General features: G+C 46.3%; 1 protein-coding gene across 4 annotated transcripts in view; it reads right to left on the bottom strand.

Annotated features, from left to right (window-relative positions):
• Positions 1-27,898, bottom strand: part of ADAP1 (ArfGAP with dual PH domains 1) — a 105,025-nt gene that overhangs the window by 11,298 nt on the left and 65,829 nt on the right. For all 4 annotated transcript variants that reach the window (XM_043523899.1, XM_007065360.4, XM_043523900.1 and 1 more), the window contains 4 exons: positions 18,289-18,401; positions 12,792-12,938; positions 5,044-5,127; positions 1,580-1,642 (listed from right to left, as the gene is read on the bottom strand). In XM_043523899.1, the coding sequence (XP_043379834.1) occupies positions 1,580-1,642; positions 5,044-5,127; positions 12,792-12,938; positions 18,289-18,401 (407 nt within the window). The remainder of the gene's footprint in view (positions 1-1,579; positions 1,643-5,043; positions 5,128-12,791; positions 12,939-18,288; positions 18,402-27,898) is intronic.

The raw sequence follows: 27,898 nt of genomic DNA, 5'->3' as shown, positions 1-27,898 counted from the left end.
AGTCATTAAAAAAATAGATGTAAATCATGTAAAATCAATGGTACGTACATTACTAATATCCAGGGCCTGCCATAAATTATGGCATTCTCCTTTTCACCCAGTGGTTTTTAAGGCTTTGTTTACACACAATAGTTGCACCACTTTCTATCAGTTAAAGCGGTACTGGTACCTGGTGTCTATGCAGTGATACTGATGTCAGAGTGCTTATACTGATGTAGCTTATTCCAGTACGGGAAGGGGAATAAGCTTGATAGGTATAAGGCACCTTTATACTGGTATAACAGTGCCCACACTAGGGGTTGTACCAGTATGATGGTAAAAAATCCCACCCCTAAGCGACATAGTGATAGCAGTACAAAAACCAGGTGCAGATCAGGCCTAAAGGTTTCTTCATGCATAGATGACATTTACCACTATGAAGAAGGCCAGCACGAGGTCTATGCCTAGTGGGCTTAAGCAGTGTTTACGCCATGTGCTAGCTCTCTGCATGGGGATGAATTTCACCCATGTATGAATAGATGATTATACTGTTCAAAATGCTCCTCTTTCACCTGATTGTGTCCCCACTGCAGCTGTGCACTCCCGTGTTAATGAACAGGGGGCGGGGAGGTGACCTCATATAATAGCTACCGAGAAGAGGGGGTTCTGAGTCATAAGCGGTTAGTCCATGTACTAGAGAGTGTGAAAATGGGGATTTAGTTGGCAGGAAAGGTGTGAGTCCAGCTTCAAGAGCGGAAGCATTTCCTTTTCTCCAGAGGGATATAAAGCCCAAAGAGAAGAGTCATTACTCAATTCTTGGCACAGTAGGAGATTTTATTCTTTCTTTTTCACTTGCTAACAAAGGGGCCTGAAAAGCCAAACCCGCTCCCTGGTTTGAGACTGGCAGTGAATCCAGCGACGTGGGCATTTCCCACGTACGCAGCAACTCCTTGTGCTTTCACAGAGGCCTTGAACGCCTTCAGACACCCCTTTTCCTGGCTGCCAGCTGGGCAGGGAAACCTCCCATTCTGCAGCCATGCCAGCCACATGCCCTCCATTCCAAGAGAGGGGAAAAGGCACTACAAAGTAGCGAGCAACAGTGGCTCTGTGCATGGGATTTGCTGGGAGCGCAGTGATGGGGTTGAGCTGGTGGATCCGTTGGTCCAGAACACCATGTAGTGGGGAAACAGTGATATGGAAAGGTTGCATGTACTACCTCTGATGTGGGGCTGATGGAGGGAGAGACAAGTTCCATCTCTCAGTCCCACACCAAGTTCTTTTACTCGTGCATTGCATGGGGGAATGTGAATTTTACCTTTAGGCTATCTCTAGCCCGCTTACAAAACTATAAGCACACAGAAAAGTGCAATGAATAGTGGAAACAAGGGTGGGTAGAGGGGAGAACACAAGAAACTTGGACATAAAATCCAGGGTGAGGTGCAGAACAAAGAGATACATTCAAAGGCATTGAAGTGTTGGTACATGGCTGGATTCACACAGTAACCCTCTCAAAGCATATCTGCCCCACCATTATGTGGATCACAACGCAGTACAGAACAAACTCATTTTTGGTATGAAGACAAAATACATGATGTCCCACCTTTGGCCCAGTTTTTTCCATGTAACCTTCCTTCAAGTAGTTCCTAGAAAGCTTTGGCACCAACTAGAGTTGTCAAAATAAGAAAGCAAAAAAAAGTACAATGTTAGTGCACGTTAGTCACAAACACAGGCTTATGTGCTGTCATGCCATAGTCCCCCAGTTATCATTTCAATGGGAGCTTATGGAAAAAAATGCCAAGAGAAAGAGTTACCTCCGGCCCACATGCAGGCTGGGGTCAGCTTATCAAGGCATACTGAAGTGGATTTATTTATTCCTATTGTTCTCTCATCTTCCCCTAAGAATTTTTCAGCTTCTTTGACCCCGTGTTAGCTTTGTAATACAGGTATGACTACACTGCAAAAAACCCCCCAAACCCCCAACCACTGCGAGTCTCAGAGTGCAGGTCAGCTGACTCGGGCTCGCATTATGGGGCTAAAAACAGCAGTGTAGATGTTCCTGCTTGAGCTCTGAAACCCGGTGAGTGTGTCAGAATATTCAGAACTGGAGGCCTTAAGTTAGGTTTATCCATTGTCTGGCACCTAAATAAGTGGCCTTGTTTTCACATGTACTGAGAACTCACTAGCTCCACTGACTTTCATGAGGACTACAGGGTCTCAGTGCTTTTGAAAATCAGGCCACTTATTTAAATGCCAAACTATGAATTTAGGATCTAACTTGAAGCTCCCAGTTGTTAAATTCTTACCTAAGAGCTCTCTGAGGCCTAATCCTGCCTCCCATTAAAGTCAACAACACAACTCCCATTGACCTCAAAGAAAGCCAAATCAGGCTGCAGTCCAGGAGCCTGTCGTCCCCAGGTAGTGTGAGAACTGGGGTTGTATGCAAAGATGTAGCGATAATATTTAATAATTCATTACGTGTGCTACAGTGGCACCTAGAGGCCCCAGTCAGGGTCCACCGTGCTGGGTGCTGTATGCACATAATGAAAAGATGATCCCTGCTCCTGGGTTTGAGGAGGGAGCAGACTCCAGGGAAGCCCTGAGATGGTCCCAGTTTCCCATGTCCCAGTTTCCCATGCCCACTGTCCCTCAGCTTTGGGGCCATGCCAGGGTTCCCTGGCTCACTCTTCGATAGTTACACTATGTCCTTAAACATTCAACCTGGTTAAAGTAAAGAGACGGATCATTCTAGGCAGCCCCATTTATGGTTAACTGGCCTACAGATATTGCTCATGAAGTCCTTCAACCCAGTCCTGCTTCCACTGAACTCGGTGCCAAAACTCCCACTCATTTCTATGGGGTTGGGATCATCACGACTTGGTAGGTTCTCATCGCAAAGGGTGTTTTGCTGGAGTAAGGGCTGAGTAAAACTCAGGGCCTGGTTCTGTAAACCCTTGAACAGGAAGGTAGCCCCAGGGACACCAACATACCTACTCGCTGGAGTAAGGACTGCAGGATTGGGCCCCTAAGAGCTGGTCCCAGATCATTTTCACATCAGGTATGAGCCCCAGACACCCAGTTGTTTTCTCCTTTTCTCCTCTGTTCTCAGATCAGTATGACCCAAAAGCTCATACAGAAGACCCACAAGCTCTAATATGCCATCTGCCTTTAAAGGCTATTACACATGTCTGTGAACTCCCCTTTTGCTGAGATCTACTTGACAATAATTACAGGGCCTAGGTTATTTTTAAAAATGCTTGCTGCAGATGAGCTGCTAGCTGTGAGATCTCTGCAGATGGATGCGTGAGGCTCTTTAAAAAGAAAAGTGAGACTCACCAGCAAATGGAGCTGACAGGACTGATTAAACACTTCTCACCTTCCCCCACTCCCAGCCTCGCATTTAAACAAGTTATTTATGGCAAAGCTTTAAAAATTATATTCCTGAGACATGTAATTCTGTCTAACAAAAGGCTCTGATAAACCGGTTATGTGATCACATAAAAAGCACCCTGGAGAATCCCACAGCCAGTTTGCAGAGATCCTGAATATCTTAATCTCCAGTCTTTAGACTGGCAGCCAGCTGCTTTTAGAAAGTAGTCTTGTATTTACTGGAAAGAACCTTTATCACTTCAAGATTCTTAACCCTTTGCCGCCAAGCATCATGCTAAGCTGCGTCCAGGGTGCAGTATTTTTGTGTAATCCTTCCTGTTGGACACAGACTTTCCTCACATAGCAGGGATGGGCCAGCTTAAAACATTATAAAAGGCTGCAGGTTTCTTCAGAGGTGTAGTTTGTGGTTCTTGTATCTATATCAAAATATCTACAGTACCTGTCTCCTGAAGCACTCAGCCTGATTCTCATTTACATCTAGGCCCCTTTACACCACTCTAGCAATGGAAAGGAGCTTGAAAGTGGGTATAAATTCCAGTAATACCCACTGTAAGATGCGTTAGTGTAAACAACAATAAGGTCTGACAGAGTTTTCCACCAGCATAAAAATACGGGAATTTTACATTCCAAGGTCATAAATCCAGGCTTCCAAAATTCTACTCACAACCTAGCCCCACCAGGTAATCATTTATTTTGATGGGCACGTAAAATCTCGTTAGTTTTTCTTCTGTTGTCAATGGTATTGGGAGAGCAACCAGATTTCTAACATTAATCATCATGCGAATGGCCAGGCAAAAACATTTTGTGTTTAGGGCTTGTGCATTTTCATGAGAATTTTATATGGCAGTGTAAACAAATTTTAACAGAATCAAGTACTTAGAGATGGAAAAGTCTTATTAGACAAAGGTTACACTACAGTGGCTATAATTATGCGGCATTTGCACTGCAAGTACAGAGTAATTATGCTCTGGTGATGCTCTTCAATACCAATATTACCACTAGTTCATACAATCATTAGTTAATGCAAGTGGATTCTAAAATACATGTATTAGGTATAAAACCAAGGAGGTAACAGTGGATAACTCAATCATGTTGTTAACTTGGTGATTATATGAATTAGTGGTAATTACACATATCTAAAAGCAAAACCATAGTGTAATTAAACGGTAATTGCAGTGTACCTACAACCTAATAAACTCATTATAAAGGTAACTCATCCTAATATTATACTATATTTTGTGACTATACTTGCAAATTGTAGCTAGATCATCAATTCCAGCCTCCAGCAAATGCAAGGCAGACTCTTGCAACAGAAGCTGCATCAAATTGTAAAGCAATACTGCTCTTGATCTCAGCCAGAAGGCAGGGTTTTGGTAGGACATCTCCTCCTCACCGTTTTATTTTAAACACAGTTTTAATTGAGTAGCTTCGTAGCAACCAGCACTTTACAAACACAGAAACAGAATCTGGCACAATACTGAGAATGCAGGAATTAAAATGTACACCCCCCACCCCAGTTTCTGTGGTTAGACATAGTAACAGGTGTTGCACCTGGACTCTAGTTCCCAGTAAAATCATTTAAACATAATAATTGTAAAGCACACTCTGAAGAATCGAGCGCTCGCCAGGCTTTCCAGCTTGTTAACAAGATACTAAAAATGACTAGGAAAAACTCACATCGACATCGCTAGCTCCAGGGAACGCCACTTGTAAATAATGGAACCGTGCTGCACGGATGGCATTGAACCAATCCACTGTTTCCTGATAATGAAAAAGAGAGATTGGAGTCAGCAAACATACAATCTACACAGTGATCATTGTGGTGATTTTGCTCCGATTTGTCTTTCCCATCATTTTGACTCTGGTAACAGGGCTCAGCTGAGTTGTGGTTCTGAAGAGGGAGGGCCAGGCAAAAGCAGAGATTTTAAAAACATGCCTAAGCCCCACGGAACTCAAAGGGTGCCTAAGGGCTTTGCTGAAGAGGGATGGACTTAAGCACATGCCCCAAGTTAAGGCACGTACTCAAGTGCTTTGCTGAATTGCAGCCTAAAGGTACAAACAAAATTAAATCAAAATCTAGAATGTAATTCAGTTTCCATGGCTGAATTGTACTACCCAGTATTTCTCACATTCATCTCAATGGTGTTCTTTGAACACTGTATTCTATTTAAAAAGAAGTTAAGTTTTGCTCCTTCAGTATTTTCCCCCCTTCATTAGCCAGCAGTGATCAGCTTGAAAGACCTGGCGACATTCTGCAGCACAGAGTTCATATTCTATAGTAAATAATGGAATGACCATTAACCCTTTGAGTACAGGACAAAAATATGCATGCAGGTGGCAATGGCCACTCCTACACTATGCAGTAACTGTTTTCATTAACACATGGGGCGTAGTCAGCAATTTCTTCTACAACTGCTTAGCTCAGGCCAGGCCATGGGGAAACCCTGTGTGGCAACCACAAGCCACACATGTTCTTCTAGTCAGACTGGAGGCTACAGAGTCAGAGAACTAACAGAAACCCCCTCTTTGTTCACTACAACAGAGCCCTGTCTCCTTACTAGGTGGGACATTATGATGAGGATTGGACAATACAGAACACACAGTTTCACAGTGTACAGCTGCCATTTCAGTGTACATACGTCTGAAGTCCCTGCACCAAAGCTTACCATAAAGGATGCTTACACAACATTTCATCTGACAGAGTGCATTTTATTAGTTCTTTGGTAACATGTAGCAGTCTCCAGATGCCACAACAGAAAACCGTCACTACAGAACTGGGAAGTTTCATTTCTCAGAACAAAACAAAGAAACAAAATTCTATTGGGGCTGAGAAAAACTTGTACCACATGATTCATAATCCATAGCTCCCAGCCTGCAGCTCAACACCTCAGAGGTCTGGTCTCTATCTATGTAAAATAAGTCAAGCTGGGACTGGGATTGATTAGGATGGGTGGTTTCCAGAGGAAAGCCCAGGTGCTGCAGGAAGTGAGGTTGGTGAATCAGAAGGTGCATTTATTACTATTTATAATGTGTATTGCCATAGCAACAAAGAGTCACAGTCGTGGACCAGGACCCGATTGTGCTAGGCACTGTACAAGCACAACAAAATGAAGGTCCATGCCCCAACGAGCTTACAATCTAAGTGTAAGACAACAGGTGGACACAGACAGAGGGGGAAATACAAGGAAACAATGAGACAATATTGGTTAGCCTGACAGGCAATGCTCTCAGCACACCAGCAACCAGTGGTAAAATTGACTGTAGGCATCACAGCAAAGGAAAGTTTTAAGGAGGGATTTGAAGGAAAATAACGAGGGAGCTCTGTAGCTATTTACGGTGAGTTCACCCCAAGCGTGAGTGGCAGTATGCTAGAATGCTTGCTTGAAAATGTAACAAGTAGGCAACGTAGGCTGGCATCATTGGCTGATAAAAAGTGGTAGTCAACATTTCAATAGTGAATGAGAGACTATAGGTAGGTTCCAATTCAGCAAAGGACTTAACCATGTGCTTAAGCCTCACTGAGGCCAATGGGGCTTAAGCACATATTTTAAATTCTTTGCTGAATTTGGGCCTATCTTAGGGTTTTATACTGCCACTCATCGCTGTAGTTTCTGACCACCTTCCATGTAAAATCTACAGTAATAGTAAAGTCCTTAATGGACTTCCTGGAGTCCCTAGCACTTTTTCCTTTTTGGGTTATGTCTTTAGTTATTTAGATTTTATTAAGTTCCCTTTTTTCCCCAGGCTGATTTGTGGATTTGTTTCTGGAGAGATTTCCAGATCTTGTGCTGCTGGACTTTTTTAAAGTTTCATTCAGGAAATTTTAGATGAATTTAAAGTAAATTACCTGCATCGGTGCACTTTCAACTATTGCATAACAATTCAAAGGTACGGGACAATGGAAGGTGTTCTGGAAGAGATGTCTGACACCTGTCTGCGTCTCAATAATCATTAGTGTGGAGGAAGATTTTGAAATAACTGCATGTTATTAATACATGTGAAGACTTCACTAACTCACAAGTCTGGAACATTTTAAATAAGCAAGAACTGAACCTACAATAAACATCTCAAACTCTTTCAAGGGAAGTTGTTTTAGCATAGGAGAGAATAAATCAAACCAGAAGCCAACTTCTAGGGATGCTAAACTTTTCTATGCTTCAGAGCCAAGATTTTAAAGATCGGCTAGTGATTTTGAAGGCTTCCGTTGTTGGATGTCCAACCTGAGACACCTTAAAGATGTGCCCTCAAAAACTCACAGGTCTTTTAAGTGTCTCAAGTTCGGCAAAAATAGTAGCACTCAAAATAGCTAGGCATTTTGGAAAGTCTTGGACAAATGGCTGAGGTTTTACTTAATAGTCTTTTACTCTTATCTGGAGTAACTAAACAGACCCAGCCCTCGCCATACTACCAGAAAGAGGAAGAGCAGAAGGCAGTGGAATCTGATGTTAGTGAAGAGCAAATTGAGTTAGAATTATGGGTGGGGGAAGGTTTATGATCAAAATGCAGATGAAGAATAAATACAATGCCACCAAATGGATCATTAGTGTGTTTGCTTGGGATCTCAGGTTGGAGGGTTGCCTCCCTGAGCCTTATAATATGTTATAGTGTTTTATGACATCTTTCCTCCCTACATGGGGGCTGGTCCCAGCTAGGGTAAATTGTCATTGCTCCATTAATTTTCTTCTTAGCTTATTAAACGTGGGGCAATGGTAAAATCAAGTTTATTCTAGCAAGTCAGAAAAAAAATCTACAGCTGAGTATGGCAAGACAGAAAGATAAACCATCAGGAATTGAAATTAAATTATAAATATAAGGGAAATAATGTCAAAATAACATCAACCAGAAAAACACTTAAAACTCCTTGCCTATTTTAGGACTAAAAAGATGTCTTTTCAACAGCCTCTAAAAAAAGAGACTCATTTATCGCTTTATGCCTCTAATACCCTCAGCTGCAGAAACTAAGCTATTGACTGTTACATTTGACTTTGGTGGGGTCTCAGCTCTTTGCCACCTCACTTGTGAAGGAAAAAAAGAACAACTGCCAGTGCAGACTCCCACTCCAGATTCTTGACTCTAAGCAACCACACTGTGCCTCCAGCCCCAGACTTGAACCTGAACATCCATACATTGTGGGGCCAGCCTCAGATTCATGAGCCCAGGTAAACATACAACCTTCCAGTGTGCCTTTCTACCTGACAGACCCTGGAACAGCTGGCCCTCAAGCAACAGATGCTTAAGATATGCGCATCCCCAGTTGTATTAGAGATGCTATGTTGACACCTCTTTCAGTTCTGTTGGACCCAGCACAATCCTGTAACCAAACATTTCAGAACCTTACCAAAAGCTTGGTGTATGGCTTAGAAACCCGGGAAGCTTCAGGAAGAGGGGTTCCCCCAACTCATCTCATCTCTAGCCTGGTAGTAACCTAGCAGCTTGAGGCTTTTAACCTTCCAAGCAGGGTGCCCGACAGGAGACTTCCTGTAGCATGAGCTCCAGCTGCAGAGAAAAGCTCAGAAAACCAATTCAGTAGCTAAACCCTGAATACTCGTTACACTGGGAATGAATGAGGCCCGGAGACAGTAGAGGTAAAGGTCCCAAATCAGGTCATTCCTTTATAGTAGCGGTTCTCAAACTTAATTGCACCGTGACCCCCCACCCCCATTCTGACAACAAACACGACCCCGGAAGGGGAGACGGAAGCCTGAGCCCCACCGCTCTGGGCAGGGGGGCCAAAGCTGAAGCTCAAGGGCTTCATCCCCAGGCCCGGGGCCTGCAACCTGAGCCATGTTGCGCAGGGCTGAAGCCCTCGGGCTTTGGCTTTGGCCCCGGGCAATGGGGCTCAGGCTTCAGCCCTGGGCCCCAGAAAGTCTAAGCCAGCCCCGATGACCCTCATTCAAAGGGGGTCATGACCCACTTTGTGGTCCAGACCCACAGTTTGAAAACCTCTACTTTATAGTCTGCACAAAAAACATTAGCTCAGCATATAAAAGATACATCAGAGGTCTGATTCTCCTCTCACTCACCTGAAGAAGAGCTCTGTGTAAGCTCAAAACCTTGTCTCTCTCACCAACAGATGTTGGCCCAATAAAAGATATTACCTCACCCACCTTGTCTCACCGTTGTAAAGCAGGAATAACTCCAGGGCGAGAGGAGAATCAGACCACAAAGTTCTTCTTAAAAGAACAGACAAAGCCACACAAACCACTTCTTCTATGAGACTGTTCAGCAGGGACTTTATCATTTTAAAAGAAAAAAAACTAGCCTTGTCTGAGTTTCCCCGTTTGTTTCATCTTGTCTGTATCTGTCTTCCAGCTGTTCGGGGCAGGGAATGTTTCTATTTTGTGCGTTGCACAGGGCCAAGTAGATTATCAGCCCAAAACCAATCATAAATAGTCATGATAACAATTACATCTTTCATAAGCAGGAGTCGCTGGAGTAAAATTGTTGCCAGGGAATTGACTGTTCATGACATGAGTGACACCTTGCCATGTTGAACAGCTATCTCGTGATCAGGTTCACCACCTCCATTGTATAGGACTCTGATACCTTGTCACAGAATTCACATGTGGGGCAGTGGGAGTTTGGGGGTAGCTCATTGAGATTCAGAAACACATTGCACTATTAACTGTGACCGAGTCTCCTGGTGCGCTGAGCAATGAACTGCAGTGTGCTAAGACGGAGAAGCCACCGCCACTTGATTCAGACCACTAGGCTAACGAAAAACAGCTCTGCAAGTAAATCACCAAAGCAATCACAAGGTACACAGACGTAATCAAGCAACCCTTCCAAGACCTACCCGTTTAAAAATGGGGAATCGGTGTTTGCTTTCATCCATCCGTCCGTCCATCCATCCTTTGCTAGACAGAAAAGCTAACACCATAGAAGCACACCATTCCACTGACTAATCTGACCTGATGCGCTAATTGCTGCCTACAAGGAGGGTCAGAACTAAGCAGGAAGCCAGTTCAGATCCACCACAGTGAGACACGGAAGCAAAAAGGTGTTCTCAATAATTACCTCACCCTGAATCTGTTACAGGGGAAGAGATCGCTTTGGTTACAGATCTATCAATGAAGCATTGTTTCCTACTAGCATCACGGGCCTTTTTGTCTGGAGATGAGTTGGGGAGTGAATCTGCTCTGCATCTTGACTGCTTGCCACTAGGAAAGCTGTTGGATTTACAATGTCTGTGTGGACAGATAGTGAGCAACTGGTTAAGCAGCAAGGTGATCCTTCTCCTGCAGGAGTGGCTAGTACTGTGAAACCCTGCTGTGCTATTCTGACAGTCCCTGCTTAGTTTCATGCAGCGTCCAAGGATAAAGGCAGCTTGACATTCAAAGGAAAATAAATCCATAAGCATGGATGGGCTTTAATTTGATGACCATTTCAGGGCTGGCCTTATGATCCAGTGGATTCCAGGTAGCTGGGGGAAGGAAATAAGGTTGCGAGATGGTTCCTGTCACTCTGGTCCTACTCTCTGAAAAGACACCAGTGATGGGAGCCAACCACTGGATCCTATCCACTGCTAAGCTCCCTGGGTCTGGATAGTGACTGACCACTGCAGAGGCAATGCAGCCCCTCCCCTCCCGATTTCTGTCTTCTATTTAGCACAGAGGTTTTCAATCTGTGGAGCGCACCCCCATGAAAACCATCACCTCCTGCCAGGAACCGGCGGATCAGAAACTGGTGGGAGCCTCCTGGCCCCTGTCTTTCAGCTCTGTGAAAGCCAGGGCACTTGCTGGCTGCCCAGCAGCCCTTCCTGCCCGCCCCCCAAGCCGGGTTGCCTTTGCACGGCTGGGCGTGCCCCAGGCAGGGTGATACGTAAACACCTGATGCATTTTTGCCTCTCCCCTGAAGGAGCCTGTCGCCAGCCAGCGATGCCCCCTGGAGCTGGCCCCTGCCCGCAGAGCCTGGCTGCCACCAGAAGCTCCCTCAGGCACTTCTCGCTGCTGCCCTGGCACTCCTGGCTCTGCTGCTGCTCCTCAGCCCAGAGGCGACAGATGGGGCGGTCACCCTCCCCCAACAAGAGTTACCTGTCGTCTCTGGATCCCTGCTTCTGGTCTGGGTGTCTCAGGTGCATTCTGAGGTGCAGACCCTGAAGGCTCTGTCCTCCAGAGCCCCCGAGGTGTTTGGACACATTCCCTGCCAGAGACCACGTGGCTGTGGGAGCTCTGGTCTTAGCTATACCCTTCAGGGACCACATGGCAGTAAAGCAAGGCACACAGGCTTAGGAAAGGGATTTCCCCCCCCCCCCTCACACACACACACACACACACAGAGGATAAGAGAGTAACAGATCTATGGAAAACCACAAACTGCTGACCACCCTTCTCAGGCTGATCTCATCCCCTTTTGAGAGCCCGAGTTAGGTCCTGAGGGAAGGCACGGTATCTCCAGCCTCCTCTCCTCTGCTGGGCTCTCTCTTCCTGGAGTGGGAACAGCTTCCTTTGGCTTGGAGGAGGAGCACGCCTTTTGAAACAATCTCTGCCTCTCTAGCTCAGGTGGTCAAGCAGGGAAACACCCTGGGTGCGTAGGCTGGAGGAGGGTGGGAATTCCAGACCCCTCCCCCCTCCAACTGGTTTCTGCCTAGAAAGTCTATTCGAAGTCATTGTCCCTATGGGAGCATCCCCATTGTTTCACCAGGGGAGAGCCTTTCAGTGTAGATGGCCCTTGATGGCAGCCTGTGGCAGCTTTCGAGACACAGCTTCCCCACTACATGGCACACTCCTGCTGCAGAGCGGATGATCTGATCCAGAGCGACGGTTCAAATTGCAGATAGCATTCAACAACCCAAAGGAATTCATAACTGGAGGCAGACACCCCCCCAAACTGTCGCAACTGCCCCTCCAATCTGGCTGCCCCACAGCTGAGAGGGAAGCGGGTTAGGACTGCATTTTGTGACGCCCATGGGCAGCGCTGATCTCACATATATTTAGAGAGACAAGCTGGGTGAGGTAATATCTTTTATTGAACCAACTCGCTGGTGAGAGAGACCAGCTTTTGAGCTTTTACACGGTACATTCATTTATTTAGAGGCATTTAGGGACCACCTGGTTTCTCCCCTCCCCCTCCCCAGGAGGCTCTGCCTCTTCTGCCCCTTCTATTTGCTTTCTATTAAATAAAAAGAAAATTTTTATTGCCGCTAACCCTGTGGTTCCATTGCTTGGAAGACGCTGGGCAAGGGGGCACCGCATGTCGCTGTACTACGTCATCTAGGCTGGGGTGACCAGATGTCCCCATTTTATAAGGACAGTCCCGATATTCGGGGCTTTGTCTTATACCGACGCCTATTACCCCACCCCCGTCCCAATGTTTCACACTTGCTATCTGGTCACCCTAAGGGCATCCCTTAGACGAGGCTCTGTGGAAGCACTCATGTCCCCTGGGGCCTAAACCAGCCTATTCCGTTAACTTGGAGCTCTCACCTTGCCATCGTCATGATAGACAAAGATATTCCTTGTGCTGTTGTCCTTCAAGTAAGTGATTTGCAGTCCATGTGGGTTCCCTATTTTTGAAGGCTGGAAAGTCGCATTTAAATGTTCAATCTTCATAATTGCTTTGGGTTCTTTTGCCTGGAAAACACAGTTGAATGAATAAACATCTGAAAAGCAACCAGAAAAGCATCTTTCAAATCACAGTGCAGTTCATGTAATCATAAACACTCCCTATTGAGGCTGCTGGCCAACAAAACGGCCTGGTGATGATGCAGTAAACTTTCCTAGCCCACCATGAATGGCTGCCGTCAGCCTGGGAAAGCGCTTTGCAGCTCTGGGAAATACAGAAGAATTGGTATAATATTATAGCACAAGGGGGAAGGTTCAGGCCAGAAGTGGGGTGAACCAGCTAGGTCACAAGATAGGATGCTGTGCAACACAGTGACTTCAGAAATGCCTCCTCCCTAGTACAAGAACCCCCGCTCCCATGCCCTTCTCAATCACCTCCCTCCTGACTCCAGATTCCCACTGGCATCTTCACTGGACTAGTAAATGGCCTGTATTTTTGCCTGGCTGAACACTATTACAAATGTGCTCAGCCACGTAAAAAATACAGACCACTTACCAAATAGGCCAGGATGCTTTTAGCATCCCAATCATCCTGGACCAGTCCACTGCTGGCCTGGAAGGACTGAACATTATTCCCTTGCCAATGACAATGAAGCTCTTATTGCCACGCTATCTGTCTGGACACAAAGTGCCAGTTTCCACACAGGTCATGCTCTCTCTCCTACACAAACACATTTGTTTGCTTTTAACTGAACTCCTCACATTGCTCTTATCTGCCCCCACACTGGGAGGTCCTTGGGCAGAGCAAGAGACAGCAGAGCACTTTCCAACCCTCACAAAGGAGGAAAATCATGTATTTCTCTGGTTAGATCTGTTTTATGGATTAGGTCTAAGTAGGAGTCTGGGAGCTGGGACCTCCTGAGCACTAATCCCAGGGCTGACACAGACTCCCTCCGGGTAGCTCACTGAACATCTCTCTGCAGCACAGGTTCCACACACATGAAGTAGGTCTAACAATTAACCTGCCTCAAAGGGGCCCTCTGTGGATTTAGCTACTGAAGGTGAATAAAGCCCTTTGAAGATTAAAGACCCCACTCTCCACTTGGTACCACTGGTTTTATGCCGCTGTAGCTCCCTTGACTTACAACTGGGTGCAGCTGGGGTAAGACAATGGAGAACTAGGCCCTAAAAGTCCTATGCACCGCGTGTCAGAACTTCAGCTGGTGCAAATCAAAGTACCTCCCCGACGTCAGTCAAAGATCTTGCCCTGTAAGTGCTTTTATTTGTTTAGCGTGTGCATGGTCGTCTAGCCAAGCGATGGAATCTTCAGTGGCGTGGTCCAGTTCTTCTAAGTCACTGCTGAACCGAGTCGGCCGGCATTCATCAACAATGTGCGTCATCGTCTGTGTTGCGGCAAAGCTGCACAAAGGGCTGTCACGAAGGCCCCAGCAATACTGGTTGGCTGCACAGAGACCTTGCCCGATCTGGAACCCGTTCAACAGGGACCACTGGCGACAGGGCAGGTCAAAACTAGGCAGGCAAATTGTGGGGTCAGCAATGAGGGACTGGCTGGGGATTATAACAGATATCCATTCCTCTTGCCAGAGCGTTTCCGCCCTAACATCCTGGAGTGGCAGATGAGAGCATAATGACGTAACGGCAAACATGCAGCTGGTGGTTTAAAAAGGTCATTGTGCAGCAGCAGGCTTGAGTTAGCACGTACTTTCTCCAGTAACTTGCCAGTAGCAACCTCTCATCTGATATAAGGAGGAGCGATATTGCTCAGAACTGAAGCCATGGGAGTGGAGTTGGATGCAGGGTACCGGAGATGACGCGCATGGTGGCATGTAACTGCGTATCCACCAGTTTGGTGTGTGACGATCGACTCCAGACTGGTGCGCAGGACTCCGCCACCGAATACGGGGTGGCAAGAGCTGACGTCTGCAAAGTTGGAGCACGAGCGCCCCACGACAAACCTGCCAGTTTGCTAAGAAGATTGTTGCACGTATTAACTTTAGCTGCTGTCTTCTTCAGGTGGGCATGATAACTCAGTGTGCAGTCTAAGGTCATACCTAGACAGATCGGTTCTGCTTCATGCTTCACCTTCTGACCATTCAGAGAAACATGCAGTTCTCGGGTTGCGCTGGCATGATGAAGATGGAACAAACTGGAGACTGGTTTTATGATGCTTGGCTGGAGGCGCCAAGTGCTTTAAACTCTATGATTAGATGCATAAGAGTGGAACAGCCACTAAACTTGCTGGAAGCCATGTATATTCAGTGGTGGAAATTGGCCAGAAGTTTGTATCTGTTTTGTTCTAACAGAAACAATGACCAGGAGGCTGGTTCTCATTCTTTGTAATCTTTTCTCCCAGCCACTTCAACAGTGAATTTACAATACTCATACTCCCTATTCCAAGGCCCCTTCTAGGCGAAGATCTCTAAGTGCTTATTGAAATAAGCCTCCAAGGCCATCACGAAGTAGGAAAGCATCATTACACCCATTTTTCACAGGAGGCTCACATACAGCATGTCATGGACCACTTGGGTCCTGAGCAAAGTTATCCCAAAACAGCCAAGTGTCCTTTCAGAGGAGAGCCTGCTGATGATTTTGGATCCCTGGGCTTTAGAGACAGAAGAAACATTCCATTTTTCACAGGGGGGGAGGGATAGCTCAGTGCTTTGAGCATTGGCCTGCTAAACCCAGGGTTGTGAGTTCAATCCTTGAGGGGGCCATTTAGGGATGGGGCAAAAATTGGGGATTGGCCCTGCTTTGAGCAGGGGGTTGGACTAGATGACCTCCTGAGGTCCCTTCCAACCCTGATATTCTATGATTCTATGACATGCACTTACTTCGCACAAGTGAGAGGGCAGCGATGAAAAATAACTGGGGGCAGAATCTAAAAATGTTGATGCCAGCCCATTCCACCTACAGCCAAGAAGAAAAATAAACCAGCTCCCACCTCCTGCAGGTGGCCTAAGATCCTTGCACTGAATTTGACGAACAGGCAATACTTCAAATATATCTAATACGCCTCAGAGATGGCAGCCAGACAGACATCCAATACGGAGGCCATGACACAATACACAAGCAGGCCCACTAGAAATGGACCCTGGAAGAATGGGCCGAAACCAAAATCCTGGATTTATGAACATCGCTATCTCTCTGGACAGGCATCGTGAAAGGTTTTTATTTTCCCACGACTTGGCTTACAACTACTGGCTTGAGTGAGATGCGACATCTGCCACAATTATTTTTGGGCAGGGAGCGGAGTACATCTAGGATCACAGCAGCTGGTTTTTACCGTGTGCATATGGTCAGACTAGCTGAGCTCCTGTATCCCAGTGACCAGAGGGTAAGTCCCCACCTCACAGTGGATACAAGTGTGCAGTCCTGGGCTTATGAAGCCTTACTGTGGTTTCGATGTGGATGTGTGAGGTGGTGGGGAAATCCAAGCAGGGCAGAAGCGTGTGGACAAGATGGTCCCCATCACATCCATGGTTGGTGCTGGCGTCACACTGAGTACCGTGAAAGAAGCTTTTAAACCACTGGAGTGGACGACAGCAACTTCATCTGGGTTACTGGAGACTCTCACTTCCTTTTAGGCAAGGATTGCATTTCTCCCACCCACAAACCAGGACTGCATCATAGAGCCTGTGGCAGAGATGATGACAGCGATACCCCTCTAAATTAGCTGCTGGGAATGGAGGAGAAAGTACCGGCAGAGCTGTCGCTCCCTCCATTGCCATTCCCCTCCATGACGCCATCGCTCACCAATCAGCCAGGAAAAGACTGCTGCTGGTTCGAGCCACTATTATTTTAACGGAACTTTTGCCCCCAGCTGGTTAGCAAGAGATCTTATAACCATTGAGCCCGCACACAAAACGGCTGGCAAAGCCTAGGATTGAGGAAATAAGGCTGACATTAAAAAAGGCTACAGGGAGCAGAGGGATAATGCTTGAGGGGCGAGGGAGAGGGATCAGCATTAAAAGTGACGCTGTTTTGATGCATCGGCAGGTTAGTATTGAATCTGAATGTCACTCCTGACATCACTAAATGAACTGGCCCAATGGTACTTACAGATAAGCACCAAGATTGGGGAGTTGGGGGGAGGGGGAGAGAGGGAGAGGGTACAGCACTGCTTGGGTTTGACATTAACAACAGTTTTACTTGGGTGGGAAGGATAGTGTGGGAAACTAACGAGAGGATTTGGGGGTAAAACAAATCAAATAATGTCCAGTGTCCACATCTCACCACATACTTTCATCCAGCATTCATTCAGACTAGTGGCACCATCATGCATTTAATGGCAGAGCTGCCTCTGGCACAGAATACTGTTCAGACATACAGCACAGCTATGTGTCAAGGGCAGGCAGTGGGGCAGGTGGCAAATCAGCTTCTCTTCCCTACTGACTGGGGCCCACAGAGGTGCCAGGTTTTCACAAGGATAGCAAGGCACCTCTGGGTTTATGTAAAAAGGCCAGGAAAGCACACTGGATTTCTCTACTTGGTGAGTGCATGATGATAAAGTTCCTGTCCATTCATCACAAATGTAATTTTCTTTTTAATGGCTCCACGTTTCACTTACACTAGATGAGATCCACTCCTGAGAAGAAGACAAATACTTCCTAGCTTGACACTGAAATATAAAAAACCAGATGCACTTTCCTTTGTAACTGTTTGTCATCATCTTTAAGGGAGCGTTCAGAATCCAAAGGAGAACTCTTCACTGCCTGCCCCTCTGTGCCCTTGGAGTTTACAAACCAAGGACTGCAGCTGCTGTAGGCTTTCAAATTCCTTCTGCTATCCAAACACCACAGTGGGCTGCAGCCTCTCCTCTGTTGCGTGGTATCGTCCTCACCACAGTGTGGCCACAGACATAAAACTGATGTAGAGTGGATTGGCGGATCCTTATGATCTAGCACTGCAGAGCTAGAGCTAAGGGAAACTTCTTCCTCTCAGAAAACAAAGATGATGGGGTCAGGTAGCTGTAGTGCTCTATACGTGTGGGCCCAGATTTCTAAAGGTATTTAGACGTTGCTGTGCTCAGTGTTGCAATGCATAACTGATTTATGAGCCCAAATATCATTTTGAAAGGGGGTTTAGGCACTGAGGAGCCAAACCCTCATTGAGAGTTGATGGGATTTGGACTCCTAAGTGCCTAAACCCCCTTTTAACATGAAATTTAGGCTCCTAAATCAGTTCAGCATTGCATCACTGAGCCCAGCAATACCTAAATACCTTTACAAATCTGGGCCTTGGGCTTTTGTTCCTCGAGCAGTAGAAGAATAAACGACCTGACATCTTCGAAAAGTTGGTGACTCCTTATGACAAAACGGTACCATGAGGACTGTTTGATCAAAGACAAACCCACGTGAATAAAACCTCTGGTGACTGTGCTGTGGCCCCAGATGCTTACATCATTTTTGTTGAAGTACTTCAGTGCACCTTCCCGTTCCGATAACACAAATTTTCTGTTTAAGAACTGCCCATTGTCACGTCCTCTTTTCCAGAGAAGCCCTTCTCTGTACCCTGCAAAGAAAATCAGAGAATCGTGGCTGACAAGTTTTGTTTTTCAAAGAGAAAAGCTGAAAAATGAACATTTTACAAGACACAGAGCCGACAGGCCACAGAGCCACCTTTCCCCTCAGACGTGCCTTCCTCACTCTGCTCTCTTGCTCTTTCTTTTGTATCTTGTGCTTCAAAGGTCACCATTCTTTGATACTGGGATTTGACAGGCCGTCTGGGATTCGCACTGCACAGTGCATTCAGAGACACTGGGGAAGCCTTCGGAGCACTGCTGCGTTCTTTCATTGGTTCCCAAAACACCAACCTCACCAGCATGTCTCACCCCATGAACCTTGCTCATTTTGCTTGCGTCAGTAGCCCTTTCGAGCATAACTGAGGCAAGCAGGATCTGGCCCCACGTGTTGACGTTACTAAGGAATCAGAAGGAAAAAATAAAACCCAGTTCCCGGTGGATAGTGGCTGATAACACAGAAAACCACAAGGACATAGCTGACTGCTTTTGTTGTCTGTCTGCTCAAACAGGACATACCCAAAGCCCACTGAAGCCAATGGGAGTATTTCCAAATACCTTAAAAAAAACAAACAGGGAAAAAACCCACTTACAAGCTTTTCCACTGACTTCATTGGACTTTGGATCAGCACCTGAGCCATGGGACACTCAACTACTTTCTCCCGCTTTGAGCTGCTCCATCCAGCTCTGAGATTCTTTAGCAAGACATCACAGGGAAGCATGCGCATAACCCTCAGTGGAATACAATAGGGACCATCACTGGAAGAAGAAGCTTTCACCACCCATATTGCTCCTGTTCTGTTTCCCCACATGGCTTTCACCAGCACTAAAGTCAATACAAGGGTTTTGTTTTCTTAGATTATTTTTAAAACAAATCAGGAAAAGGCTGATTTTTATTCCGCCACAGCGTTCCCGAACAGCAAACACAATGGCAATTCACCACTGCACGCTCTTCTCCAGTGCACAATAGCCAGAATGTGCAGATTAACCAGCCAAATGATATTTTTAAGCATTGTCCTTACTTTGCAACATTTTTTTTCTTTTTGTTTTTCACAAGCAGTCTCCTACACAATCCCTATAAATACTGACTGAGCTGTTTGATGCTCTCCTTCAGTTTGAGATCTTAATTATAAAAATATTCCCGTCGAGATTTCTCTCTCTCTCTCTCAATTTATCTTCTCTGTTCTATCTAGTTTTTATTATTGACTCTCAGCAGCTAGGATTGTAAAGTGAAAAAATTAAATGCTTTTTACTTGTAACTAAGCTCTTTCTCTATATGCAAAGTAGCTACAGTATTAGCAGGCAGACTATCATCTGTATGCACGTTATAAAACGGCAATTTACAGAAATGTCATCCTGGGAGTGCATTTCAGAAATTTCTACCAGTGACTGTTATTGTAAATGTCCATCACCATGTCAAATTTATATAAACCACAGACCCCCAAAAAAGGGAAAAAAGTGCTATTCACCTTCTAGGTATGAGCTGCATAAAAATGTTCTGTATGGATGAGAGGTTGAAGCAAGATAATTTAGTTGTATATGCTACTGCTAAAGATACAAACAAAACCCCTAAATGTGCCTATGTTTATAGTCTGTAAACCAGTATCACACAGTTTTGGGGTTTTTTTCAAGACTATATTTACCCCTTCTGGATTTATGAAAGCAAAGGCCAACCGGTCTCCCAAAAGCTGAAATGGACCTTCCCTGAAGTGTTAATCAAAGCCATCAATGTTAGGCATAAATAAATGCAATGGTGAAAACCCTGCTGTTGCTAATTCCGAATGTGAACTCCACAGCACATCATAAATCCAAAATACACATCAGACCGCTGGAATGCAGGATGGTAAATGGGCCAATAACTTGATACAGATGTAAGTGATGGAACAATTTAGAGCCTGTCGGCAGTGCTTTCTTTTCCTTGTCCCTCTATCGGGGTCAGATAGTGGAGCGGGTTTCCTTTTTAAAATGCTGGGCCCCGTCGTACCTTCCCCGACAACCCCTTTGGCTGCCAATAGGTACAGATGTGTGCTACCACTCAGGAAAGAGCACTTGCATTTTCACCAGTCTCTAGGGATATCCCATAATACATTATTGACAGTCCTATCATTTAAAATTAGTACAGATTGTGCACAGCCACACACACACACAGCTATGAAGCATGCACAGCCGCCGACTTTCATTTTTCTGGGTGGGTGCTCCACCCCCACTCCGCCTCTTCCCCCAAGACCCCACCTTTGCTCTGCCTCTTCCTGTCCCTGCTCCGCCCCCTCCCCAAGGCCCCACCCTTACTCCGCCTCTTCCCACCCCCACTCCACCTCCTCCCCTGAGTGGACCCCACCCTCGCTCTGCCTCTTCCCACCCAACCCGCCACTGAATAGCTGGTCGGCAGGTGGCTGGTGGGTGCTGAGCAGCCACTATTATATTTCCCCATGGGTGCTCCGGGGCTGGAGCACTCATGGAGTTGGCGCCTATGGAAGCAGGTGTGTAACAGAAAGGATCCTTCCTTGGAGCCAGTACCCACTCATACACAGCACTGTACAATCCCTGTTACCTGAGGTCAGTTGAACCTAAATACTGCCAAGTGCCACAAGTCCCACGGACTCACTAGCCTGATGCCAGCCATTCTGCAGGTCTCAGCTGGTCCCTCAGACCACAGCAGAGCAAGTCTCTCGAGGAGCTGCTCACCACCTCTCAGTGTCCAACCCCTCACTAACTTTTTACAGTCAAAATCCTGCTCACTGGTTTTCCTCAGACTCTGTGTAGCCCACCAACCACCACCTCTGCCTGGTTCACCTGCACTAAATCTAGAATAAATTAGTTTCTCTTTTCAGAGTGGTAGCCGTGTTAGTCTGTATCAGCAAAAATAACGAGGAGTCCTTGTGGCACCCTAGAGACTAACAAATTTAGTGGGTTCTAACCTATGAAAGCTTATGCCCAAATAAATTTGTTAGTCTCTAAGGTGCCACAAGGACTCCTCGTCAGTTTCTCTTTGTTTCCTCAGGGCTGATCCCAGTTACACTGATGTAAATGGTCAATGGAGTTAATCCACGTTTACAGTAATTTAAATCAGAGCAAAATTTGGCTCCATTACTCCATGCTTCTAGTCAGCCTGCTCCCATGGGATCACCAGGATGTGTTACACAACTTCCTTTACAGTTACCACATCCCCCCAGCAGGGCTACTGTCTTTACAGTCTGTGGTCAGTGAAATTCTTCTACCTGTCAGCTCTCTTCTTCTCTCCTGTGTTGGCAAAAGCTCTGCCATTTTAGGTTAAACATCTGTCTACTGCACGAGTATGAGCAACAGAGACACGTATGAATCCAAAGAATTAATAAAAAAAAGCACAAATATTCTCTGCAGAACTGCAAGTTGGAACCAAAATTGTCCTTTCCAATGACCTATACAGGCCTCCTGTCCTCGGAGGACAGAGCGGGCCAGAGAATCTATCCCATCAAATCCAATTCAAACTACAGGGGCATTTCTCCCCCCCCCTTTTTGTCTTTTTCTTTCATTTTTTAATGAAAAAAATAAAACAAAAAATCTGAGTTCAATAGTCACCTGGGAGCTCTGGGTGCATTTCACCAAACAGTAGAACTGGGAGTCAGTAGGAAGCTGAATAGTCGGAAGAAGAAGAGAAGAAGCAGCAAGCTGAAAAATCCCACACCTAATTTGGCCTATATGTGGCCCACTAGTATAACAGCTAAAAGGCTCTAGTGTCAACCTGGCCAACAACTGCAACAGCTGAGAATATCAAGGTGAGCATGAAATACACTGATTGACACCAGAGGACTCTCATCACCACCATGGTACAGATTAATTCACTTGACTTCATGAGGAACTGAAGCTTTGAAGTCTTCTTAATAGGATACATCTACCTGCCAAGTCTGTATCCATCAGTGAAAATGCTACATACTCTGTACACAATGGATCTGAATGGGAATAATGTGTTTCTCCTCTGAGGGTGCTGATAGAAGACAGTCTGCAGGTGACGCCTCATTGATATGATATGAAAGTGCGAGTTTTGCTTCACATGAGGCAGAAACATGTACTGGGTTCTGATGGTCTGTGTCTGTTGGTTGCTCTCTTGAATAATGAATGCTATACAGCTTATTCTCAAAGATTTGCCATGTGGTTTCAAATCAAGGGTAGATATTTAGAGTGTTTGTATTTCCTTGAGGAAATCAATATTCAACATGGAGCTAATGGAAGGGATTGGAGAGTACATCAGAAGCCATTTCTATTCATCCCTTTAAACTAGAGAGGCGGCTCCAGAATCTCAGCAGCACTTAACAGTATGGGGCATCTGGGAAACAAGAACACCTCTTAAGAAGCTGCATGACAGGCTAGCCAGAGGCTGAATTGGGGGCGGAGGGGGGGGGAGGATATTGCCAGGAGAGAGTGAACAGGAAGAACATCTGATACCTGCCTGACACAGTGACCAATGTCAAAGTCAACAAAGCATAGCAGGGAAGCATTTTTTTTCCCCCTTTAAAATCTCACCTCCAGGTTTTCAGAGTTGCCAACATTTCAGATGTTTTGTCCGGGATAAAGGACGGCCGGGGGCCTCTGGGCTCTCAGCTTCCAGGGCTGCCTGGAAGTATTGCAGTTCAGACAAAGATCTAGAAGTTTAGATGATGATGATCTCAACCACTGGAGGCTTCACAGTCCTCCTTCCCTACAAGCCAAACTTCCACAACAAGCTTCCCAATGCCTGTTGGTACCATCTTGGGAGGAAGTCCCCCCCGAGGTGGCAGAGCTGCTCTGGGGAGGCGATCACACCTTGCTGGCTGAGGTAGCACTCCTAGGCCCCAACACACACCTCCCCTCCAGCACAAAGTGATCCTCTTCCCTGACTCTGCCCATCCCCACCATCCCCCACAGGGGCTCTGTGCCATGCCGAAGGTGCACACTCCTTCTGTGCCACCCCCCAATATACTGCCCACCATACTGGTAGCCAACAGGCACTGGTTCCACTGCCAGGCGCCTCTCCATAACTGCAGAGGAAGGGGCAGGATTTCCCTGCAGGGGCAAAATCCTGTGAGGTGCAGGACTTGCCCAAAAGACCAGGCGCTAACCAGGCGCTAACTGTGTGGGGACACAGTCTCAATGTGCAGGTAGTTAAGGTCAGGTAGTATCAAGGCTTCGTTATCCTGGTTAAGAGCTTAGAAGGGTCACTGTGATTTTATGCTGATTCCCTCAGAACAAAAACAATGCTTCGCCCCTAGGCAGCACTTCAGATCATCAGTGTGCTACATTAGCCACCAATCCCCGCACCCCGTTGGTAAAGTAGAAAAGTATGGCAGCATTATTACCCCCATTTTACAGACAGGAATACTTAGGCACACAGAGCTCAAGTGACTTGCTGAAGGTGGCACAGTGAGGATCAGAGCTCAGCCTGGTCTGGCTCCCCATGTTGTATTCAGCACACACGTCTTTTGTAGCCCATGAAGCAGCCGTAGGCTGAATTTTGTTTTAATTTTATTTCATTTATTTTAGTGGAAAATTATAAATATTTGAGTAGTATCTTGGGTAGTGGACACATTAGTTGTTCTCTGTTAAATCTACTCGCTCCTTCACAGAAACATATTCTTCGTCTTTGGTTTTGTTATTAAAGAATAAATAATACTAATACTCTGGACTTCCACAGTATTGTCCCTAGGGGGATCTCAAAAAGCATCACATATTTGTGAATTATACCTCACACTTGCCTCTGGGAGATTGGTGTTATCCCCATTTTATAGAAATTATATATATATATAAACTGAGGCACAGAGAGATTTGGTGACTTGCCAGAGTCACACATTGATTCAGTGGCAGAGCCAGATTTAGGACCCAGATCTCCCAGCCATCCTACTACACATGGATTTTTAATATTATGATCTCCAGTTTTTAATCACTTCATGGTGCATTGTGTTATCTGCATTACCTCCTGAGTATCCGTTAAACGGAACTGTGTGATATTTTTCTGCAGTTCACCTGGAGGATGTCTCCAGAACGAACCCCCCTGCTACAAGACACGTATGTCTACGTGGCACCTAGACACCGACCTGCGGCTGGCCCATGCCAGCTGACTTGGGCTTGCGGAGCTCGGGCTGCAGGGCTGTGTCATTGCTGTGTAGACTTCCGGGCTCGGGCTGGAGCCCAGACTCTAGGACCGCTGAGGTGGGAGGGTCCCAGAGCTCAGGCTGAAGTCTACACAGCAATGAAACAGCCCCGCCGCAGCCCGAGCCCAAGTTGGCTCGGTGTCTAGTTCAGTGGTTCTCCAATGTGGCCACCAGGGACTTTTCTTGCGGCCACAGCCTCCTGGGCTGGGGAAGGGGGGGAGGGCAAAGTAGTGTCCCCTCCCCCTCCCTGTTGCTCCTGGTTGCCCTGCCTTGGTGCTGGTTGCTGGGGCCACCAGCAGCGGGTTGGGCCCTGCCCCCCTTTGGAGACACCTGGGGCACAACACTGGAGGAGCAGGCACCCAGTGAGTTCCCCACCTTCCCGGGGCGGTGGGGCTCAGGCTTTGGGGTTCAGCCCTGGGGTAGCGAGGTGGCAGGCTCTGGCCGCGGGGCTTCGGGCACCAGTCCTGGGCTCCGGCTGCACGGCAACAGGCCCAAGGCTCTAGCCTCCCCGATGCTTCCCCTGGCCCCCATCCAGGCCTTAATTAATTTGTCCCCAGGCTTGGCAGGGCTGAGTAAGTGCGCTGTGAAAAGTGATACTTGTATGTTTGTTAATATCACTTGTCACAACGGACTTACTAGCTAGCAATAAATAAATGACAATGATTTGGATGTGTCTATGTGCAGATTTATTCGCTTTTCCTAAAGCTAATTATGTGTTTTAGGGGAAAGCGTGAGAGTGGCCACCAGCAAGAGTTGGTGGCCGCTCTCTGAGGCCACCAAAAAATTTGTCCTGAGAACCCTAGTTGCTGTAAAGCCGTTGCTGCTACTTCCCTTTATGCACTGGCATGGATTTTCATAAGCACATTGCTTGCTTCATTTCTCTCTGCCTTCCTTTAGGGCAACGTCCTTAGGAATTACTTCTCTGTCCTGCCCAAAATGAGAGTCTGTACCCCTGTCAACACCGATAAGTAGAAAAAACATTCACTTGGACTTGAACTGAACACGAACTCATCCAGGTTCCCTAGGCAAACTAAATATGTCAGCAAGAGGCTCTGATTTGAATGTCTCTGTCTGAAAGATCCTGAAAACAGTTACGGGAAGGCATTTAATATACTGGCTGCAGAATGGGGGCAGGGAGGGGCTTTCCTAAAAGCAGAGCATTTTACAGGGGAAGCTATTAGATTTGAAAAACTAAACCCCTTTCCCTTACTGATTCAGAATGAAAACAAATGTTGAATGTCAGAATTTCCCAAGAAGCAGAAATTCCATTTTTCGACCAGGCCAACCTGCAACGCCGACTCACAGGGGTAGCCCTACATAAGTCAATGGGACTAGTTCAGTTACGAAGGACTAATTATCTAAACAAGGGTTTGCGGTATAAGGCCCTAAATGCACTCTTCATCTACCACTGAATGTCTCCAGCTCTTTCTTCCCTGACTGTAGTGGTGCTGAAGAGTTTAGGCTGCACAGCGTCTTACAAATAATTACACAGTCATTTCTTGGAACAAATGCACTTACTACCAGGTACCGATGAAGTGAGCTGTAGCTCACGAAAGCTTCTGCTCAGATAAATTTGTTAGTCTCTGAGGTGCCACAAGTCCTCCTTTTCTTTTTACCAGGTAAGTGTTTACTGGTGTGTAGATGTCAGCAACTGCAGGTCAATTAAGAGGGAGTGAGTGGCTCAGGGACTTGCTAACGAGAGATTTTGCCTCTAGGTCACTGGTCCATATCTGGATCAGGTCGGTTGCAACTGATAGTTGTTACCAGCTGAGGTTGTTCAGTGGCCTGTATAAAATGAGAGTCTCGCCAGAAAGGCAAACAAGTAAACGCAGAGTGAGCATGGACACTGAATTACCCTTTCGCCCGCTTACGTGGTACCTGAAGAATCAGGCGGAGGCACGCTCGTCAGGCCAGTGGGAGGCACTGCGGCTACTTGTGCCATCGCCTTTTTGTGACCAAACATGAATCTTCCATTGCTAGTTCTGTCATTCTGGCACCCGTCAGGATCACTCCGATATTTGAAACAACCAGTCTCCTTGGAGACAGAACACATATTCTTCACATTGTAACTGGCTGCCAAGGCCCAGGTCTCCACGCACTAGCACCAAATGGTTTCTTATGCAGGCACATATTTCAAACGCAAGAATTTCCAGTCTTTTAACGAATCAGTCCTTTCCTAACAATCACTTAATATGCAAATTATCTTTCCTGAAGGCCATTTTAAACAGAAAAGAGTTTCCCATTGCCATCAAATCTGTCTTTGCTGCCTTCCAGGAGCTAATAAACCAATTATTGTCCTGCTGCATTGTAGCGCCTCAGCTATGGAACCAAGCTGCTGATTAAATTGATTGCTTCCACTATACCCAATTAACCCACTCACTCTGCAAATGATTGACTTAATCAGAGGCAATTAGCACTTGAATGGCTAAATCACTGCAGGAAGAGATATCTTGGAAGGTGATTGAGATGCCATGTTAGGGACATCTCAGTGGACCTTCCAAGGGATAACGTCATTATTAATGTACAGATCAGTACTGGAGCAGCCTGAAATGGCATGTCTGTGGTTTTAGCTGAAATATAAAATGGAAGACAGGAGGGGCGGTGAGGGGAGAGACTGCATGCACACAGAGGCTATTTTCAGACAAGATTTTAGGGAAAAATTGACATGTTATTGATAAAGGGAAAGGTAAGATGGGTGAGGTAATCTCTTTTATTGGACCAACTTCTAAAGGATACTACCTCACCCACCTGGCCTCTCTAATATTCTGGGACCAACACAGCATCAACACCACTGCGTATAACATATAACAAAGGGAAATGTATCATTTGCCCCTGAAGATGGAAGATTTGTCATTTTCTACTGCACAGGCGGTGGTGGGGTGGAATGAGCTTCCCCACATCATGCCGGCAAAGTGCCTCCACCTGGTTCTGGAGGACCCATCCTCTACACACGAAATGTTCATTCATTTCCCAGGCTCAGCGCCTCCGCTGAGAATGCCAACAAGGGAGCCCAGAAAGATCATTTGTTACTTTGTGGGTGGGTGGGTGGGGACCATCAGCACATGTGAAGCTGCATTGAGAACACCAACCCTTTCACATAGGCCAAAGAACAGCTATCAGGAGGCGATAGCATTTAATCACTAGTGACCCTGGCTGGACTCAAACTGGTAAGCTACTGGTTCCAGGCTCCCTCTCTTACACTATACCAGTCCTTCAAGCTAAGTCGAACACATTTCACAAAACCGTCTGAACACAGATTTTCATGCAAGGTATCCTTTGCCACAACATAACACACAACCACTTAAAGACCGGACTTGCAGGCAGTGTCAGGACTATATGGAGTTAGAGACAATGTACATAGGCATCGTCCTCTCCAAAATCTATGT

Source organism: Chelonia mydas, chromosome 10 (genome assembly GCF_015237465.2).
Source record: "Chelonia mydas isolate rCheMyd1 chromosome 10, rCheMyd1.pri.v2, whole genome shotgun sequence".
Taxonomy (NCBI): domain Eukaryota; kingdom Metazoa; phylum Chordata; order Testudines; family Cheloniidae; genus Chelonia; species Chelonia mydas.
This window is presented reverse-complemented; position numbering and strand designations above follow the sequence as displayed.